General features: G+C 37.6%; 2 protein-coding genes across 5 annotated transcripts in view; both read left to right on the top strand.

Annotated features, from left to right (window-relative positions):
- Window positions 1-14840, top strand: part of LOC124222108 (protein PALS1) — a 69363-nt gene extending 54523 nt beyond the window's left edge. Inside the window, exons 8-17 of one of the 3 annotated variants that reach the window (XM_046632721.2) lie at window positions 2118-2319; window positions 6271-6423; window positions 8250-8478; window positions 8678-8922; window positions 9214-9544; window positions 10511-10728; window positions 10800-11002; window positions 11101-11273; window positions 11675-11839; window positions 12079-14840. In XM_046632721.2, the coding sequence (XP_046488677.1) occupies window positions 2118-2319; window positions 6271-6423; window positions 8250-8478; window positions 8678-8922; window positions 9214-9544; window positions 10511-10728; window positions 10800-11002; window positions 11101-11273; window positions 11675-11839; window positions 12079-12569 (2410 nt within the window). In that variant the 3' untranslated portion in view covers window positions 12570-14840. The other 2 variants (XM_046632720.1, XM_046632722.1) reach the window with 2 other exon arrangements.
- A 2857-nt stretch (window positions 14841-17697) lies between these two features.
- LOC124222168 (uncharacterized) lies at window positions 17698-21953 on the top strand. 2 transcript variants are annotated; one of them, XM_069137220.1, is made up of 5 exons: window positions 17698-17744; window positions 19687-19756; window positions 20007-20130; window positions 20371-20434; window positions 20863-21953. In XM_069137220.1, the coding sequence occupies exons 1-5, from the start codon at window positions 17718-17720 to the stop codon at window positions 20935-20937; spliced, it is 360 nt and encodes a 119-aa protein (XP_068993321.1). In that variant the 5' UTR covers window positions 17698-17717; the 3' UTR covers window positions 20938-21953. The 2 variants fall into 2 exon arrangements, 1 of the variants encoding a protein (XP_068993321.1); XR_006883961.2 differs by lacking the exons at window positions 17698-17744; window positions 20863-21953 and adding an exon at window positions 18279-18499 and having other exon boundaries at window positions 19633-19756.
- The last annotated feature ends 301 nt before the right edge of the window (window positions 21954-22254 follow it).

Genomic DNA, 22254 nt, shown 5'->3' with positions numbered 1-22254 from the left:
TTTCATTTTTAACGGTTTTACTGAATTTCAGATAACCCTAAAGTTGCGAAGTAACGAATTTTACTGAGCATTCATAATTACAAACTCAAATAACACAGGATCGACTCAAATTTTCTTACCGGTAGAACGTGAAATCAATTAATTGAAGACTTGTGAAGAGAATTTGAAGCTAATAGTTGACTAGATGTCAAGCATATGTTCCCGAATACTTAATAGTACTTTCAGTAAATGAATTGGTTTGTAAAGTTGTGAAAAGTATCGTGAAAAATACTATTTTTACGGCTTGTTTTTATTTTAGCGTTATTTTTGAGAACGTTTGTCAACATATGGTTGGAATAGTTTCGATTCTTGGCTTATTGCCAGTCATTGCCACATTTCAGGCGATTAATTACCGTTTCGTCGACTTCCTGTCGAGTCCAAGTCAGATTTTGAATCTTTTGAATCAAGTGTGCAACCTCGGATTAATACGTTACGATCTTCAACTTCGTCGCTAATAGGGAAGATTCACGCGGGTATTTCGAAATATTTTCTTGTATATTTTTCTTAATCATACTTCGCAGGCGGTGTTGCGCGTCGAATAAGTTATACACCGGGTCTCCGGTGATTTGCGAAGTTTCTGCTCCGTCGATGGTCAGTATTTATCACAACGTTACTTCGAGTTGGATATATAAATATTCTTCAAGGGGGGGAAGGTGGAAAAATTTTTGAAATACAAGAATTAATTTCTTGCGGCAGTTCAATGTCCATGAAAGTTCAATCTTCGCCGTATTATATTCCTGGAACATTGAAACTCTGGCTGATTTCGTTGTAATTCCTTAATTGTTTAATGTATTCTCTACGTATGCAACCATAAATACTCTGGGCAGCGAAAGTGCTATTCTACCTGGATATACTTGCATCCACCTGTAAAGTTGTTGAAATTCTATGGATTTCATTGATTCACTTACTTATATGTACCGTAAATATTTATAGGAAGCCGTACACGTTAGCTTTGAAAATTAGGAGGATGAAAATGTAGTCTTGCTATTATTATATTTTCGGAGAAACGCAACTTTCGCAATCACCGATAGAAAACCGATGAAATGAATAAAGGCTCGTAAGATTTTCTCAGATATTTATTCTTCTTGTTAATTTATTCACCGTCAGCGATTAATAGATACAAAAAATAAATGATCTAATATATTGGATGATCCCTGTAGATCGGTAAACTGAATAACAACACCAAAAAGAAGATGGATATATATCGTGGATGCAAGAAATTTATAATTAATAATATCGCGTTATTTAGACGTGTTGATATCATTTCACTGATTGTACTATGCGAGTATATAATTTCGTAGTAGTTTTCGTACATATCTGTAATCTATTATGTTAAAGTTGCACATTATAGTTTGCAATATATAATATCTTACATCTACCTATTGTACATAAGGAGGGTAGGATCTGATCTCTCAAAATATATTTGATGATGCTAGTTAATGGTATTTGACGAGCAAGAAGTTTTTTTTAAGAATTTGAAGCTTTCAAATAACAGTGATATCTTGAAGGAAAATCCTTTATTTCTATACGTATTGAAATTTTGAACCCAATGTAGTTTTATTAAGTTTATTGACGGTATGTAGAATGCTATAACGTATATTTTTGAGATATCCCCTCCTGGTACACAGCCGAAAAATTTAATTTGCGTATCGTTACAATAACGGTTTAAATATTGTTAGAATTACAAGAAAATTTGGCATAAGCAACTATTTAGTATGATTATAGCTGTCAGTATTACATTTTTTACTTATCTCAACGTTGAATCATTTTGTTCAGTTCACTGCATTTTTCTGTTAAATACGACCTTAACATCAATTTATCGTCGCGCAAACATAAAACTATTGCTAATGGTTAGTGTTCATAATAGTAACATATACTAGTCTTTCTTGTCGCAGATAAAAGACTCGTTTCCATTTTATACCGAGAACCATATTTTTCCGTTATGGTAAAAAAAAATGAAAATAGTTAAATAGACCGTATGGTAACCACAATTAGAAATTTCCCTCGTTGTATAAGCTGAAAAAAAAGAAAAACGTATGGAACGAAAGTGTAATGTGGATGTATTCTTGGTATTGCAGGTCTCGTATTCGAAGCGGCAGTGGCGTAGGGGAAATCCACCTGCAGGAAAATAACAACGGTTCGCGTGAGGTGAAGGAGGGGGTTGGGCCCGTAGAGGGGCCCGATGAAATGTGGGCCCCGAGTGCGCTCGGGCACCACCGGGAACTCCCCGTTGACGTTCCCGACACCCTCCTCCAGCAGGCCTACCCCAACGCAACAAAGGTAAAACTAAATACCGATTCACCCTGCGCTCGGAAAATCGCACATTCCCGTAGCGCTAGCGACCTTCGCGATTTGCAGGCGAACGTGACCGACTTAGAACCCCTTAACAGCGTCCTAACCCTTAACAAAAACCTGACCACCACATTAAACATTAACAATAACACGAACGACGCGGATAAAATCGAGAACGACTGCATGTCGATTGTAATCGGAAGTGATAAAAAGGAACAGCGGATCCAGGGACCGGATATAATCATCGATCAGACCGACGGCGGTCCCGTAATTCCGGGATTCCTGGTACCGGAAAACGTCGATATCCTGCCGCGGCACAAAAAGCCGAGCGTCGACGCCGAGGAGGACTATCCCTTTGCCAAGGAGGACTACCCGACCATGCTCAAAACTTGTAGCGACGACTCGGCGAGCCCTCGAAGCTCTTCGGGAAGGTCGGACAGCACCGCGCCCCTCGACGGAAGCCTGGATGGCGTCAACCTGGAGGCGAACCTGGTTATCGGTCACCGGTTGCACGGGGCGGAAAAGGACTCTACCTCGATTTACGACGCACGTCGCATAGACCTGGGATCCCCCTGCAGGACGATCATGCCAGAGATAAAAGTTGCACCACTTTTCAATCGCGGCAGGGTGTCGACCTCGTTCGATAATCCAGCCTACGGTTTGGTCGGCCTGCAGGACATTCAGGGGCTCTTGATCAGGTCCGACGAGGTCTCGGACCTCACGAGGCTTATCGACGACGCCCTGATCACGGGGAAGTGCATAGAGCAGCCGACTGTCAACGCCGGGAAGCTCAGGAAGAGTGGGAAAAACGCGGCGAAAAATTCCCTTCCGACTGTCGGATCCAGGGTCGTGGTGGAAACGGAAGGGCTCAGTCGCGCCGGGTCCACGGATGAACTCATCGAGGGCGAACCGACTGTCAACATGACCTCGAGGCCGAGGAACAAGAATAAGAAACACTCGTCGAGCGGCTACTCGACTCTGAAGAGCGATGCTTCCACGAACTTTGGGCCGTCCTCGTTTGTCGTCGAGAACGACAATAAAATGTACAGAGAAATGGCGGTCGATTGCCCGAAGGATTTCGTGCCGATGGCCAAGTCTCATCCGGTTTATCCACCCCCTGGAAAGACTTCGGGTACTCTGAAGGGAGGCGCTGTTATCGAGGAGCAGCATCGAGCGAGGAACGAGAAGCTTCAATCTGCTGTCGCTAAATCCAACATCACGGACTGTAGTAAAACGAATGAGCTTAACGGAAACGCGGACGCGGAGGCAAACAGTGTCCAATCGAAATCGAACCTAAACGATGATGTTAAAAATGTTGAATCGGTAAACAACAATCGAACCACGCTAGACTCGAGCCATAATCACACTACCGAGAGCGTAATCGTAGACATTGTTGATCAAAAAGACTCGAAGGTAAGGTCACGTGTCAAGATGCTTTTGGATAGCTTCTCACTAAAGCACCGTAATAAAACACATTGTAACTTATTCAGCACCGCTTATAACAATTCTCCAAACTGCTTTGTACCTAGTCCTGCTGCAAACGGCTTCATCCTTTCAAAACCTATGAACGCTGCTGCATCTTACGTGCAATCTTCAAACACACATTCTACGACACTAACAAACTTCGGGGATAATGAATCCTCGAGATATCCATCACAGACGATTTACGGCTCGAGCGATAATTTGTTGGCCAATTCTCATTTCCCATTAACAGAAAACTCCACAAACTTCTTTTACGATAATCCATGTCTAGCCATGTCTCATGATAATCTTGACGCTATCAACCCGGCTGACAGTTTGCCAAAAATTACATTCTCGACGTTCCGCGGTGAGGGCGGCGGCGGGGCTCGCAGAACGGTAAAAGAACATCTGTTCTCGTCGGAGCCTGACTTCGACGAATCTTTTACTCACGAGAAAAATCAAAACTCTCGTAATTCCATTCGGGAAATGACATGGAAAAAAGACACCCCACCGATAGTTTATTACTCACCGAAGTACGAGAGAGCACGTATCGCGATCTCGGGTGATGAAACGTTGGATACTGTTGAAAAGGTCGAACAGCCCTTAGACGAGTCACCGAATACCCAGAATTTGAAAAATTCCCGGCTATCTTTGGAGTACAAAAACTACCAAAAACACCTTGAGGTCTTCTCGGCCTCTCCGAGAGATAATCTTCAGATAAATGAATCTTTATCGAAAAGTGACTTGAACCTTTCCTGTCTCCTCGATAAATCAATTTCTAAGGTCCACACTTCGCTCTCGGACTCGAATTTGAATAAAGCATGCGGTATGCGGGATGACAAAGAAACTCCGACTGACTCGCGTAAATCATTTTCATCAGTAATTACCCATGAAAATACTCCGACAAAAATATCACCAGACACGTCGAGGAACTCGTTATACGACTCCGTACACCCTTACGAGGACCTGGACGATGTTTGCTCTCAGGTAAAAATGAACAAAACATTCACTCTCACCAACTCGCTCATGTTTACAAACTTTTTTTTTCCTTTCAACAATTTCTCACTCTCGGTGACTTGGAACAATAATTATTATGTCTAAAATTTTAACAACGCAAGACATGAGATAAGTAGACTTGCTTTCATCGACAAAAATACTTCAACGCTATTTTAGTTCTCGTTATTATTGTTATTTTTTGTTGTTATTATTATCATTATTGTTATTATTATTATGATTATTATTATATCAGAACATTACACCGATCACTCATGGACCATCATCATCATTCATCTGTCCTATCTACGAATCAGCCGTTTTTCCTTATTCCAAAGGGAATCTGAAACATAATCGTACAACAGCAAATTAATATGATGATTTTGGACGATTTCTTTAATTTCAATTAAAAATATTAATAATAATAATGTGGTAATTATAATACAAAAACTATAATTATAATGGAAAAAATGCGTGTTGGTGCAATATTTTCATGCGATTCTGCAAGGTTCATAAAAGTTATGGATGCCTCAGCATGTCGATGGATTTCTATAATGGGTTTGTGGTGAAACATACGGTATGTTAGGTATCCTTCCCGATCAGAGTGAACATTTTTTCGTAGAAGTAATATTGTAGTAGCGTCTATGTATAATATGATAATAGTATATTGTGTAACAAGGAGGCAAACTCGGTCTTTTCGGACCGAGTGTAAGTTTGCGATATGAGTCATAGGTCAGCCGAAGACGAATATTGCGAATACGCGAGGCGAAAAGACCGTTGCCTCCTTGTTGCTCACCATTGTTTATATAACAAGAGAACATTACGCGTTTTTTCGCGAAGCACCAAATTGAGTTTAGGGTCAGATTTGCTTTTAACCTAGAAGTTCAAAGTGGTATTTTTTGTACTGCGCGCATGCGCATTCACAGACTCACTTTACCGTCATGGTAACTGGTACTTGGCGTACGGAAAATGCGAATGAAAAAACGCGTAAAACATGCTCGCGTTATATAAAACTATTTACTTTGTGCAACCGGCGATTCGCTGTGTAACAATGTCGTTCGAGTAATCGGAAAGAGAAAACTAGCTTTCGAAAGATATTGCTAAAAAAAAAACGTAAGAAATCTATCTGTATTGAGTATGAAAAATAAATAACGAAAAACCGAAGGCAATTTTTTCACAGCATTTCGCATCTGTCATTTCGAGTAAGTGTATAGAAGTGCGTGGTATTACTGGTAGAGGAGAACATATGATGTATAAAACCCAAGAAAGCGATGGCATGTCTAACAGTTCAAGCCTCAATTTATTACTGTTGACGGTTGATATATCCACGCCCCGAAAACTTTGTCCGTTTTCTCTGCAGCCCATCTTGGTTGCAATTTCTTGCCGTGGAAATTGATGCAAGATGCAGTGCAAGGATCGGGATACGTAAGAGGAACGTAGGGTGGCGATTAATTGGACGATTTTGTTTTTCAAATGGATTTTTAGACCGGTCTGAACGGGGTAAAACCTGCGATACCACCAAGAGATCAGAAGAGAGCCCCGGCAAGACCTCCGAAGGACAACAGACTGTCGCAGAACAATAACGTCGAACAAACGGAACCAACCCAACAGCAGCTTCACTCCATACAGAAATACAAGGTGAGAGTCAAAAAATGAACAAAATCAGTGTTCCCCAGTTCATGACTTAAATTAAGCGATAGAACTTCTTCTTCAACTTCGCTTTTTTCAATTCACGTACATTGTGACCGTGTTCAACCTGTAAATGATTTTCTGCGTGTTACGTATTGAAACTCCGCTAAACCTTCATTTTCCCATACGATTATACAAGCTTAAATTATTGGTGAAAAACATTTTTCTGCTTCAAACTTCGCAACGCCATCACACCTCTGTGTATGTGTTGGATTAGTCGCCACTGTACCTCAGCTCTTCAGCGATCTCACAATACGCCTTTGCGATGGCTAATTTAATTGCACAGGGTACACATATTAGGACTAGCTCTCAGGATATGTGCAAATAAATTTTTCTTCGTTATACTCGCGGAGATTACTTCTTTACGCTTTTACACTGTAGCAGCAGCTACGTGCTTGCAGACTATGAATCTGGACGTTGGTAATTCTTTAATATTCACCCTGATTCTGACACCAACAGAGAAAAAAACGTGGGTACAACAGAAACGAAGAAAATGGAAAAAGAGGTACGGGGGCGGGAGTGGGGGGGGTTAGAGGTGAGGGAGGAGATTGCGTCTGGCACTTGTACGTTTGTAAGATACAATTCTGTGGGGAGTATAACGCAGGCATCATGAGGAATGCCAGAACCAGAACCCCTGTGGTCTCGATGGGAGCGGGGCACAAATTCTCTGCCACAACTTAATGCCCGGATAGAGCTAGTACGTCTTTTATCTAAAGGTACTACCTAAAGGGGCCGTATTTTTCCACTAGGTATATATGGGGTACTCGGGGTTGTGTTTGTGGAGTGTTTTTTTCTCTACGGAATTTAAAGGACCCAAAGCGGGGGCCAAGATTAGGCATGGTGCCGTCATAAGAGTGGTACAGGAACCGCGGGAAACTGTTCAAAGGAGTTCATATCCAGCGTAAGGCTCTGAGCACCTAGTCCGCAGTATAATACCTTCGGTATCTGCTATTGAAAGCAGAGTAAGATTCCTCTTGAGAAGACGTAATCGTAGTACAGGTTCTACGATTACGGTATGATACCCCGGTTGTGAGATTTAAGTGTGATATAATGACGGCCAGGCAGACCGCTTCTTCATTATATCGTTTATTATACATACCTATATATATGCATAATGCGCGATCTATTATCTAACAAGCCGAGGGATGAAATTGTCGCGTATCGTTGAAGAAAATTTCAATAGTAATATCAGTAATCATCCCAATCACCGGTCCTTGGACGATTAACTTTCGATTCCACTGCCAACGACCAACGTGTACACTATGCTTCTTTTCTTATTTTCATCTTCTCAGTTTCATTGCGTCGTAAAATTGTGTTGCTGGCAATTTTTTAGCCACGAAGATGGGGTACAATAGCGTACAATTATTTTTGCCGATGTTTTAAACAATAAATCGAAGACCGCAAATTTTTTAATCTTTATAAAATACAGAGACAACGACTATGTTCATATCGTATTACGTATTATTGGCACAATCAATGACGCAATGTTGTTTTATAATGTCTTTTCAACTTCGTTACAGTTGTAGAGCAGATGTGTTTCGGTTTATTGTTTCTTGTTTGTTTTCATTTTTATTTGAAGCGAGGAACGTGACACTGACACGCGTACATTGCAATATAACAGTGTGTAGAATTATTTTCGAATAGATTACGGAAATTTCACCAATTTCTTTGTTTGTAAAAAACGCAGGGATATGTATAATTGAACATCCATTGAATCATTTTGGGCATAATTTATTAGCGCGATGAATTCAATATCATCATTAATTGTTACCCAGGAACAACTCCGCAAACGGAAAGACGAAGAAGAAAAACAGGAATACTTGAATCGGTCTCTACGTGGATCTCGGAAACTCCACGCCCTAGAAAGTCATTCGACAAGTCTTTCTGGACAAGAAAATCAAGCCTATGCTCAAGACGAATTTGTCAGTAGGTCGAATTCGATTCCCAGTAAACCGATCAACTCTATAACTTCGTCGGAAATTAAAGAGTCTCCGAAACCGCTTAGTAAGTATTTTTACTATCTTTGATTATCATTTATTTTAAAGCATTCTGGACACAAATTAACTGAATGGCAAATACCGATAAGAACTCGTATTAAATCGGAACTGGTTATCATATTATATGTTGGACAAGTTTTTCAAAAATCTTCAACTGGATAAAGAAGAACATAATTGAATTATGTTTACTGTTTTTTATTGTGCAGCTTATGGAGAGGTCGTGGCAACATTGGAAAGGCTACAATTGCAGCTCAGAAATGTAGCTGGAACTTTAGGAGTACCGTCGCCTGGTGTAGAAGCAAAACTAGAAGCAGTTAGGACACTTTTGATTCAAAGGCGTTTCGCAACTGCCCTAGCGACACACCATGCGCTGCGAAATTGTTTGAGGGAGAATGGTAAAACTGTGAAACCCTTGCACCATACCGAAGATGCCGCCAATCTGGCTCGAGACGTAAGTTAGTTTAAGATAACTATCCTACACTTATACATTGAGACTTTATGCAACATTTACTAGTTATAAGTTCCCCGTAATTGCGGATAGGTATTCATACAGGCAAGTTTCAAGGTTGCTGCAAACGGTAAACAACTCATTTTTTTATGTAAGCCGTAGAAAATGGTATATGAATACTAAAAGTTTTAAATCTCAGTTGTCTCGCGTTATCCCTCACAAACCCGTATTCCTTGACCTGACTACTGAAATCTGAACTAAATTTCTATGCGTTTCATTTTTGCATTTTATTAGTGCGTCGAGGTGCTGGAACAATGGCAAACCTCATCGAAGGGTGGCGGAAATAGCGGAGACTCTATAGGACCCATTGTAGAAGAGCTGACAAGTTTACTAACAAGTTATGAAATCGAGGGCCTCCTTCTTGCCCATGATTCCATTAGTTCCTACGTTGACGGTCTTCAGCGTCGACAGAGTCCGTCCTCATCCTCGCCAAGCGGACCGCCCAGCCCCACTTCTAGCACACATGGATCTAGAGTAGCTGAAAATATCAAAATCATTAGAATCGAAAAGACTAACGAGCCTTTGGGTGCTACTGTTAGAAACGAAGGAGATGCCGTAATTATAGGTATTATATTATAGCCATATTATTGTTTATATACACTTGATAGGCCGCATGGCAAAAAAGCAAACTAAAATTTCTTGACGAGTGAAAAAGATTCGCATTTTCGCCAATGCATACCGAATATATTGAAAAAAAATTAGGTTCATTGTATTTGATGAACCCGATCAAACCAAGGAAAGAAAAATTGAATATAAGTCTACTCAATCCCGAAAAAAAAATTCTTAGGAATTAATCTCTGTCAAAACAGTCTAAGTGGTCAGAAAATCATTCACAGCTTCCGGCTAATGTTTTAGACTGAATGTTAAAAAGCGATAAGATTGGTGAAAAAAGTCAATAATGAATGGTGGTTTCAATTTTAGTTGGAACAAGTGTAATTTAATCGAAGTTGTGGAAAATACATATTTATTTCAAATAGAATTTCTTCCAATTTTTAAAAGTTTTTCACAACTATTTTAAGCTTATGGTCAGAAAGTTATGTGACTCGTTATTTCACAGAACTTTTATCCACAAGAAAACGATTTTATATAAAAATCGGGCTCAGGCATTTGTGTCATGCCGCCCGTCACTTGCACATTACTACTATTGATACGGAATATATTGTTGCTAAAAAAATAATAATTCAATTTATAAAGGACATCAAAGACGATTTTGAAAGATAAGAAAACAAGATAATCTCGTGATTTTAAAACATAGCATCACTAATATTCCATGATTAAATTCACCATGCCTACATGCAATTTATATTTCCACTTGGTCGAAAATTTTATCAAGTAATAGCAAAGAATGAAAATGTGAAAATAGCGGTGATTATATCTGGACTTCCATGCTAAAATCAAATCAAGAATTAGAGATTATTATTTGTAAATTTCTTAGTAGTAGTAGAGTTTAGCTATTTACACTGAAGATTTTTACGAATGTCTTCGTCATTATTTTTAACAGCCTATCTTAAAGCAACATGTTCTCTATTAGGTCGAGTTGTACGTGGAGGAGCAGCCGACAAATCGGGCTTGTTGCACGAAGGTGATGAAGTGTTGGAAGTAAATGGAGTCGAAATGCGAGGCAAGAGCGTGAATGAAGTCTGCGATATTCTTGCCGGAATGCAGGGTAGCTTAACGTTCCTTGTTCTACCAGCACCAGTTGACCACAGGAATAACGGTAATACCAACATCCGCGAGGACACGACCCTGGTATGTATTTCACGAACTAAATAAATGCTTGTAAAGAAAGGCAACTAAATGCAATCCTCTTGATATTACAGATACAACATGTGCGAGCACACTTTGATTATGATCCGGAAGAAGACCCTTACATTCCTTGTCGAGAACTAGGCGTAAGCTTTCAGAAAGGGGATGTACTGCATGTAATTTCTCAAGAAGATCCAAGCTGGTGGCAAGCTTACCGCGAAGGGGAAGAAGATCAGACATTGGCCGGTCTTGTCCCTAGCAAGAGCTTCCAACACCAGTAAGCATGATAGCCAAGTGTCATTTAGTTTTTGTTACATACACTAGCTTGTTTGGAGAATTCAAAATGTGTTATTGCCGTGTCTTTCTGTTTCACAGACGTGAATCCATGAAACAAACGATAGCTGGAGAAAAATCAACGGGACGTGGTTCGAAAAAATCAAGTACGTTACTTTGCGCAAGAAAGAATCCGAAAAAAAAGAAGAGAAGCAAGTCTGGCTCAAATTTCAATGACGACGGGTACCCTCTCTATGCTACAACAGCTATCGACGGTTGGTTAACTTTGTTCAAACCAAAATTTTGATATAAGATTGAATTTATTTAGCATCTCAATCGACGTGAATCTTTCTTGAAACGAGGCTTCCAAAGGCACACGGTCACCGCCTGCACCAACACGTGTACAATTTTTACCTGAGAGCATTTGTCCGCTACGCTTGGCTCAGATCAAATTTGTGGATACATTAGCACAGACGATAACGTATGACACGAAAGGGCTCGTTTCAAGAAGGTTTCACAGTAGAAGAAAATACTAACAATAAGCATTATTCAATCCAGTTTGATAAATCAAAGATATGGAAACATAAAGTCGATAAGATATTGTAATCAATCAACTTACACTGCATAGACTACCAGGGAATCCATGGTTTAATATAAGTGTAAATCATATTTTTAGATTATGACAGCGAGGAAGTTCTTACGTATGAAGAAGTAGCCCTTTATTATCCCCGAGCAAATCATAAAAGGCCAATAGTATTAATCGGTCCACCTAATATTGGAAGACACGAACTTCGCCAACGATTAATGCAAGATAGCGAGCGCTTTGCTGCAGCAATCCCACGTGAGTTGTTGCAAAGATGATTAACATTCTAAGAAATTGATTTAAAACATATTTAAGGGTCGAACATTGACCTAATGCACAGGAAACAATTATCAAATATAGGACACAGGTCCAAAACGAAATGATTAAAATCAGTGATCTTTCTTTCAGTACGTTACCTAAAACTTTTGTAAACAATTTCAATATATGTAAAAAGGAAACTTTGCCAGGTGTTAAACTGTATTTTAACTTTCTCACAGATACAAGCCGCCCAAGGAAAGACTCCGAAGTAGACGGACAGGATTATCATTTCATATCAAGATCACAATTTGAGTCAGATATATTGTGCAGAAAGTTTGTGGAGCACGGAGAATATGAAAAAGCTTATTATGGAACTTCGGTGGAGGCTATACGCTCTGTTGTGAACTCTGGTAAAATTTGTGTATTGAATCTGCATCCGCAGAGTTTAAAAATTCTACGCAGTTCAGATCTGAAGCCATATGTAGTTTTCGTTGCGCCACCAAGCCTTGAGAAATTGAGGCAAAAACGGATCAAGAATAATGAAAACTTCAAGGAAGATGAATTAAAAGATATAATTGAAAAGGCTAGAGACATGGAAGACAAGTATGGCCATTTATTTGACATGATTATTATTAATAATGATACTGATCGGGCATATAATCAGTTGCTTACTGAAATCAATTCTTTGGAAAGAGAACCACAGTGGGTTCCCGCATCTTGGCTTCAATAAGAACAAGGTATAGAGCAAAAACAAAAAAAATGAACGAATGAATTGTGGTACACGATAGCTTCCCTTTCGTAGCTTCTGAAACGAATATTTACTGAAACAAAAAAGTATCCATTCCAAGAATTCGATAATTCGTCATCAAATTTTGAAATCAAATTTACCTGGGCTTGATTGGAACAGGCTCAATGTGGTCAATGACTTACACATTTTTCGCTATTTTTATAAGTAGACTCATTTATGAGATATTTTTTAAAGAGAATTATTTATAATCTTCAATTTTTATACAGGCAAAGATTTTTTAATCTCGTAACGGAATATATACAATTATCAGAAGTATCTGAAATTTTATTCAATTCAAGGCCGCACACCACAATACTGGATGTAATAAGCAACACAAGTAAAATACAACACCTTTGCCTACGTTGTTATGCAGTTTTGAGTAATTTGAAATGCTCTTGAATTTGATGATGAATGGTGAAATGTGAGTGCACCGAATTGTAGAGCAATAAAGTGGCAATTGGCAGAAGAAATAATTTAGGTGGATTATTTAAAGTAAAAAACGTTATTGAAATAGGCAAAAATTACAACAATTGTAATTGATAATATTCTGATCAGAAGCTGCATGTAGGAAAAACCTTTAGAATCTCGAGACAAAAAATATCACAACTAAATAAATCTATCACATCTAGTAAATTGCAATTGAAAAAAAATTGATAGAAAAATATTTTTAAAACATTATGCGAAAAAAATAAAAACGACACAGTTATTGATATTTCATCGTTTATTAGACTGTCTTGTATCTGTATAGAGAGTTTATTCAAAAACATGTAGACTTGTTACGTAATAGACATAGATGATGGATAAAAAATTCCAAGCTTGTGTCAAGTTCCAAAATTGTGCCAACGGTTGAATATGCAGTGAAGCCAGTCGGAAACACAAATGTGCCAAACTGAATTGGATAATTCACGGCGTTTTTGAAAAATATGCGCTCAAAGGCACAGTAGGATTCGTCGTTACTTATAATTATGTAAATACTTGTGCAATTGACAATTGTATAGAGAAGATATACTATTGCATGCAACCCTGCTGATCAACACAATCTTTGCTGTACAGTTGCACATCGTCTTATTTTTTTCCAACAGTTAAAGCATTAACATGATTTTGTCATATAAATTAAATCACTTTACTATCATTCATAATGTACTTTTCTTCATTATCAATCCTATGAGCGACTTGAAATTTGATGTGTTATTTCATGACAGACTTGTTTATAAATGCAAGGTATTGAAAGTCAAAGTCTTCTTCATTGGCAGGGTTGTATTACAAGATTATTAAGATTCTATCAGGAGTCAAGAGATAGATTTGTTCACTAGGAGATCAAAGAATGTAACAATGAACCCACACCTCGACACAATGATGTGGTCTTGGTGAATTTATTGCAAGATATAATAAAGCGATGATAGTTTAGTGATTAATTTTCATTGTTTTATATTTTATACAATTTGTATTTTATTATTTCAATACTTTCGTGATTGTGATAGAAATGGAGTGACATCTTGATTACTGACAGAAACTTCGTAATTACTGGTTGGATTATTATCAATACTATTAAAGTGTGTATATTGATATTGGTTTCAAATGTAAAATAAACGTATAAGCGTTCCAGCGTAAAGATATAAATAAGAAAATAAATAATATAATTAGCAATAATGTTGATAAGTATAAAATGAATTCAAGCATTCGAGATGCGTGCGAACATTCTAAAAAGAAACTCTTCCGAACGTTAACTATATATTATTAATATATTACTTTAAATTATATTAACATAAAATATAATAATTCCAATGAGTCTTCCAATTGAAATATCATAAATCAAGAGTAGGTTTAAGGATTTACATATACAGACGTGTATGTTTAGATTCACAGACTGCGCTAGAAATATGATATTTCATTCAATCATTGGAAAAACCAAATTTGCCCAATGGCAGCTACTACAGAAGCTCTGTATCGATGGAGAATATTGAAGAGCATTTTTTGAAACTTAATTTTCATAATTACTGACCGTAACTAAATCTACTTCAAGTACAGTGCATTAAGTTGCAAAGAATCTTGTATAAATTGTAACATTTTAAAGTATATTATGTATAGAGGAAACGGATAATGGAAAAAAATCGCCATAAAGAGTTATTACGCTCATCATCCATGCGACGTCACGAGTGATTCTGTTACATGTTCTGTTGAATAAAGGTTATTATAACATTTCAAAAGTCAAAATATTGTTCATTTTTTCTCAATCGAGTGAAGAATCAAAAACTTGACCGACTTTGGAAGTATCTGGTCAAAAAATTGTAACACATTATAGTCAGTCAGGAATGATGGTCAGAGATGTTACCGAACGTTTTTCTTCATTTCTTTAAGAGTGTATGAGTTCGATTTCGACATACACTTATATATATATCCAAGTATCGAAGTCCATGTATCTCAAACGCAACAAAGGGCTTAACATTCGATACACAATCTTGAACAAAGAAACTGCAACGCATTTTCATTTGAGGTGGAAATAGAACACTGACATGTATTTTACGAATTTGCTATTGCGATTTCGCAGAATCGTGCAGTTTCTTTACTTCTGTGTCCAAGGAAAAAGTATTGGAGGATTTTTGTTCAGAATTGCATCTACAATGAGGCTGCTAAATTTTTTTGTGTGTTGAGATACGTGGATTTCGATATTTGGAGTTATATACGTCAATATTAAGATCGACTAGGACACCTCCTTAAATGGATAATGGTATCCGTTCGTAGCCCATGATTATTATTGATTACCAAATGTTGACTGAAGACTGCTAAAGATAACCAGCCATAGGTATTATTAATGAAAGTGTAGCTAACCACCCATTCACTGAAAGTTTGTATACGGGGGATTCCACATCACATCGGATGGAAAAATTTGATTTTTTGCCTAACTACTTTTGATATTTTCGCCCTTTTACTCACTTGAAGTTGGTATTGAGAGCATCAAATCTGAATTTTTTCAGATTTTTCTGACCAAGCATTTTATTACCACAGCTAGTTGAAACATCAGCTCATGAAGATTTCTCATTTTTTCAAGTTAACATAGCTTAAAATTCAGATGACATGTGGAAAAAGTTCCTATACAAAAGTTTAGCATCATTGTATGAAATTTCTAAAACAATTTTGTACGATTTCTCGTGCCTCCTTACAATACAGTTTTGATGAAAAATCTTCGAAAATCTTGTGTAACAAAGTAGCGCCCTAATCGAATTAGTTGAAATTTTTACCTAGTATGTCTTGTTCAATACCAAAATTGCCTAGAAGTTGCGTAGTTGGCGGAAAACTAGTTCAACGTTACAAGTAATAGTTTACATGGAACTGTGAAATTTCTCCTCCACACGTACTATACTGTGGCGGTATGAATGGTGAGTTATACAATCGGCAGTACGATGCGCAACACATTGATGAATTCTTACCTTGAATGAATATACTTGAAAAATATTATCCGGCAGTACGGAACTCACATATCATGTCGGGAATCGTAATGAATAATGAAGACGGACTGAAGTATACTCCTTAAGAAAAAGTAGTCAACTGAGGTTATAAACACACGCGTGACAATTGAATATCGCGCTCGAGTGTGCAGCAGTCCTATGCGCAGGCGTTGACTGAAGAATATAAAGACAGTTGCCCTAATGGGCTTTGGTGTGACAACCGAAATTCGTGGTGCGCTTGCGCCCCCTGAGATGTTCCATCGGTAGAGTTGAGAACTTATTGCAGAACATCACAGAGTTAGCGATTTCGCCATGATGCTGGCTGCATTCGCCTTCCGAGTAACACAGTCTTCGCAATAGTAAGCCCAAGCCAGTATTTAGCCTGTGTGTACTTATCGAGTTGAAGCGTTACCGACTTGTTGGCGATACAAGAATTTATTAATGAGAATAAATTTCTTCCAAAATTCGTAGCAAAACAGTGATTTAATTGAAGCATAGGTACCCGAGGGAAGAATTAATACATAGATTATGAATAATAACAGATCAGATTTAATAATGATGCAGAGACCAAAAAGTATACACGTACACGCGGTCCATGTACGATATTGATATGTATGATACATTAAGGATTAATACGTGATCCATACTATAAACTTTATAATTTTCCAGGAGACAAACTAGATTATATACAATAATACGGCTGTAATATGAGAAAAGAAGGATTAGTCATTTCGAAATGGGATTCTATTCGACGCGCGCTCGATGTGTACCATAACATTAGTATTCATAATTATTCAAACAACTTTTCATTTGCTCTCTCGATCTTGAATTTTCTTAGGCACAGAATCAAAACGCTGTTCTAGCTAGTCGCAATTGAAGTATTTACGTTGGGTAGAGAAGCAGAATCTTTTTTCGAAAAGTGTTCGGATGGAAAAATATTCAGAGTAACTGTAATGCATCACGGATGCGCTAATTTTGAACGAGATGAAATGGATGCTCCGAATATGAGACAGTATTTAACGCAGCGTAGTGATTTAAAGACCTAAAAAGAAGATAGGGAGAGAAAGAACGAAGCTTCTTGACACTTCGAGTGTATTTTAACACGCATTGGAAGGATACGAGCAAAATTTTTCATCATCCAACTGTCGCAGAACGGCAGCGTTATCAGCTGACCCGTTAACCGAAGGATATATCTTCAGTCAACGGCTGACCATCGAAGGGCCTGGCCGCTTGTGTCTGGAATCGGCAGGAGAGATAAAGTGGGTATTTCTTGTATGAAATGTGAATACTAAAATCATTATACATCATATCATATCATCATACATCATACATCGTACATCATACATCATCATACATAGTATTAAAGTTCGAAACCTAAGTTTGGATGTTCGGATGTTCAGAATGTGAAGTCGACCAAATTTTGGAACGAAGTTCCTTATCGCTCGTTCACCGTAGGGGCTAGGCGGAAAAAAACGACACCAAAAAACCGACACTTTTTGGCTATAGTGCTCGTTTGCTATAGTGCGCGCGATCTCCCTCTCTCTCTCTCTCTCTATTTTTTCTCTTGACGTTATCGATATATATGGATGAAAATCAGCTAGCCGAATTCCTCAGTCTGGAAACAACCGCGCAGTAGAGCGGACGGATGAGAGTCGCGCTCCGCAAATTTCGAGTATCGGGTACTCAACCTCCCGGATCCCGCGCTTCGGGTCAGCTACGCGGTGAAACTCGACTTTCAGGATAAGCGCTCCGTGGTTCCTGGTTCATGTTTACAATAAATTATTCCAATTCGTTTTTCGCGCAAGCCTAAATTCAGTAGCTGTCAGTGCGCTAATAAAATTTCTTTAACTTTATAATCTTCTCATAATCTTTTTGGTAAAATATGTCGATAAAAAAATTATATCAAGCCTTACACATTATTTTTGATTTGTTCTCATCCTGAAAATATTTATTAGTATTCGAGGTATAACTCGAGGTGGTTGGCGGTGGTCGTTGGAGGTGGTTAGGGGTGGTTGCGGGTAATCGAGGTGATTCAGGAGGAGGGGAACGAGGATTTGTGCTCGGTGAGTTTAACGTTTTTATAACATTCGATGGCAATTGTAATTACATTTCATCTGATCTTTTTCAAACTTGTCATCATTGCAATAAATTATTTCAATTCATTCTTCGCGCAAGCACAAATTCAGTAGCTATAAATGCTCTAGTGAAATTTATTCTATTATTAATTAATTAATTAATTATATTAATTCTTACACAATATTTTTGATGTGTTCTTGTACTGAAAATTTGCATTATTATGGCAGGTATACCCGAGGTGGTTATCAGTGGTTGTTGGAGGTGGTTGGCGGTGGTTGGAGGTGGTCGGAGATGGACAAGGGGGAAGACGAGGAAGACGAAGAGAAGAAGGTGGATGAGGACTTGTGCACGGTGAGTAAAACAGTTTTATAATATTGAATGACAATTGTAATTATATTTCATCTACTCTTTTTCGAACTTGTCATGTATACAATCAATTATTTCAATTCGTTTTTCGCGCAAGCACAAATTCAGTACATGCGCTAGTGAAATTTAGTCTACTATTAATTAAGGGATCGTCTCAGTGTGAAATTTTCAAAAAATTGTTTTTTTTTTTTTTGCATTATCGTATAGTATACACTGTTCTAAACATTCTCTCAAATTTTTAAATCGAAATTCAAATTATTACGGTCGCTACAGCGTTTCTTGTAGAAAGGGAACGGGTTTTCTACCTGCGCGAGTACTAAGGTGCTTAGGTTCTATAACCTTGCAGAATAAACTGTCCAAGCATTTCAGTTCGTTTTTGACATCCACCACGGATAGACGTACGAGAGAAACCCCCAAGAAAAAAATCAAGACCTGGCATCGCCGATTGATCGTAAGTAAACGATTTATATAAACTTTTCCGACTTCAATCTTTAAACGCGTTTTTCTCAGAATGGTGTTTTTCAAAACGGTTTCCACTCTCAAAGGAAGAGTTTTAAAGATATCTAGTTCCAATTTCGGGAGAAAATTTTAAACGTCATTCTTTATCGCGCTATGGAAGCTTTTTTTTTTTTTTTGAAAACTTCCTATTTTTTTTACGAAAAACTGTCGAAAAAAAGGGCCACATTCGACTCTTTTTGTTCAAACCGCCGCCATTTTGTCAAATTTGAAAAAAAAAGAACCCTCCATAGCGCGTTAGCGACTTTCCTGGAGATCAATAATCTTTTTGAAATTTTTTTTTCAGATCAAAATTGCGGCTGTCATCGTGGAAACCGTGCAGCACCTTTTTTTTTCACGTGAAATTACAACAATTTATACAACAATGATGCACTCAATAAATAAACTTTAAAAAAATCATTTTGTATTCTTCATAAACGTATTTATTTATGAAAAAAAAACCGGACCGATTAGTTTATGTGAACATTAAAAAAAAAATTCGCGAAAATCAGTGATTTTTCGGAGTGTCACACTGAGACGATCCCTTAAATAATTATTTATAATAATCTTCACACAATATTTCTGATGTGTTCTTATACTGAAAATATTTATTACTATTGCAGGTATACCCGTGGTGGTTATCGGTGGTTGTTGGAGGTGATTGGCGGTGATTGAAGGTGTTCGGAGTTGGACGAGGAGGAGGACGAGGAAGACAAGGAGATGAAGGTGGACGAGGATTTGTGCTCGGTGAGTTTAATATTCTCATAATATTTAATGGCAACTGTAATTATGTTGTATTTAAAATTTTTCAAACTTGTAATGTTTACAATGAATTATTTCAATTCGTTTTTTGCGCAAGCACAAATTCAGTAGCTATGAATAAGCTTATACAATTTAATATTATTAATTAATTAATTAATCAATTGCTAAATAATATTAATCCTTACACAATATTTGCGATGTGTTCTTATACTGAAAATATTTATTACTATTCAAGGTATAACCCGAGGTGGTTATCGGTGGTTGTTCGAGGTGGTTGAAGGTGGTCACAGGTTGACGAGGAGGAGGACGAGGAAAACGAGGAAAACAAGGTGGACGAGGAGGACGAGGATTTGTGCTCGGTGAGTAAAACACTTTCGTAATATTAGATGGCAAGTGTAATTATATTTTATCTAAGATATTTCAAACTTGTCATGTTTACATTAAATTATTTGAATTCATTTTTCGCGCAAGCACAAATTCGGTAGATATGAATGCGCTAATAAAATTTATCATGTTATTAATTAATTATTTAATTATATTAATCCTTACACAATATTTTTAATGTGTTCCTATACTGAGAATATTTATTACTATTCCAGGTATAACCCGAGGTGGTTGGAGGTGGTCGAGCTGGACGAGGTGGAGGACGAGGATTCGTGCTCGGTGAGTTTACCATTTTTACAATATTTGACGAAGTAGAATCAGCATCAGGAGTAGGACCAGGGGAAGATGTAGAAATAGGAGTAGAAGTAGGAGTAGTGGTAGGAATAGGACTCGGAGTAGGAATATGAGTAGAAGTAGGGATAGTAGGAGTTAGAGTGGGATTAGGAGTAGGAGTAGTCGGAGTAGTAGGAGTAGGAGCAGAAGTAGGTAGGGCGGGGTGGGTCGTGGGAGGGGCGGGGAGGGGCGGGAAGGGGATATTGTCATATCAAGTTATCAGTAATAAGCAATTGCGGGTAAAATATTAGCTTACTTTTGTAAGTATTTATGAATATAGCCTCTATGAATATTCATTGTTGGTATATAAGGTCTGGCAACGTACCTACTTTCTGTAAGAGATGTTGAAGATTTTCAACATAATTATGTTTCAGTTCTGTGCCCCACCAAGTGATCCACTAGTACATATCCTCCGACGTGACATCGCTGTGCTACGTATAAAGAAGTGAAGATTTATTAAGATGCAGATTGCTCCTCTCTTCTTGCCATTGTGCTTTCAGCCATTGTTGTGGTGTGTGTTTAAAATTGAGGACAGTATATAATATAGAATAACAGGTACAGCTACGAATATAGCAGTACAATAAATCTTATCGAAATGAGCCCTCATTGAGATTTCTCTGTATTTATAACTCGACGCGAGAAGGCAAAAATCAATGTAATGCCATCTGTAAGGTAATTAGACTCGTATTTGCACTACGAGAACTCGTTGGCCATTTTGCGGTGAAGTTTGAAAAATTTTTGTACAAGAAATTAAATAACGATAAAAATGGATAAAAAATATTATCTCTCGTTGTGAATGTAGTTAATACAGCTTTAACCGTATATTGATTATGTTAATGATCTATTGTGACAAGATCGGAATTAGATAAGCTCTCTAAATACTTTTTTCTAGTCTATTAATTTATATCATGTATATGTAAATGTATATTTCTTCAGTTTATACAATCACTGCACTAGGATTACCCTTGCCACGTTTTATGTTGCGCTTGTGTAATTTGTATATTATTAACCTTACGTTTTACTGTATTTGCGACAAGTTGTGAGTGTTTCTAATTTCTTGGCGATTATTTATGTACATGTATGTGTATATATGTATACGTATCTTATGCATGTGTATATACATATATACAGAGAGGTATACACAGAGGTTTTAGTATATTCACATACGGATTTCTGTGTATAGGTATACTTGAACTAAAATATCCTTATCTCTAATACGGAGTTCTTCGTAATTCGCATTTGTTCTTGTAACCCAATGTCCTGCATACGATGGCAAAAATCGAGATCCAACTTAACTGAGTCTCAAAGCCCTGTTGACACAAAAGCAGCTATTTGATAGAAATTATAGTTTATAGTTTACACAGCCCATTGCATGGTATTTCATTATAAATACATATGTTTCAATGTATTTAGAAATAATTTATCAAATGTACAGAGGTCATGTGCAAATAATAAATGAATTCGACCGCAGTTTGATGTATTCATTGGAGCTTTAACAATAAATTTGAGCTTTGTTACTTCTTTTATTTTATTATGGATAATCAAAAACATTTCCGACTATTCGTGCTGTGGAAGCATGGGGATTAAACCAAATGTAGCAAAAGATTAGAAACAGTGTATCTAGAGTACAGGTATTTTTCTAATAATGCAAACACGTGCCGCCAGCTTAGTTTTGACATATCTAGAATACCACGCCTTGCGAATTAGCTTTCCAGACGGAGATGAATGATGAATTTTAAGGACTGCATTATCGTTGTTGAATACTC

The sequence above is a fragment of the Neodiprion pinetum genome, chromosome 6, assembly GCF_021155775.2.
Source record: "Neodiprion pinetum isolate iyNeoPine1 chromosome 6, iyNeoPine1.2, whole genome shotgun sequence".
Taxonomy (NCBI): domain Eukaryota; kingdom Metazoa; phylum Arthropoda; class Insecta; order Hymenoptera; family Diprionidae; genus Neodiprion; species Neodiprion pinetum.
Note: the sequence above shows the minus strand (reverse complement) of the source record. Positions and strands in the feature narration are given on the sequence as shown.

What these genes read in the sequence shown, in the direction of transcription:
- LOC124222168 (XM_069137220.1), top strand. Translation starts at nt 17,718, where the DNA reads ATGAGAGTCGCGCTCCGCAAATTTCGA. An exon ending in TGGACGAGGATTTGTGCTCG is followed by an intron (nt 19,757 to 20,006) that starts GTGAGTTTAATA and finishes TTACTATTCAAG; the next exon opens with GTATAACCCGAGGTGGTTAT. An exon ending in AGGACGAGGATTCGTGCTCG is followed by an intron (nt 20,435 to 20,862) that starts GTGAGTTTACCA and finishes ATTATGTTTCAG; the next exon opens with TTCTGTGCCCCACCAAGTGA.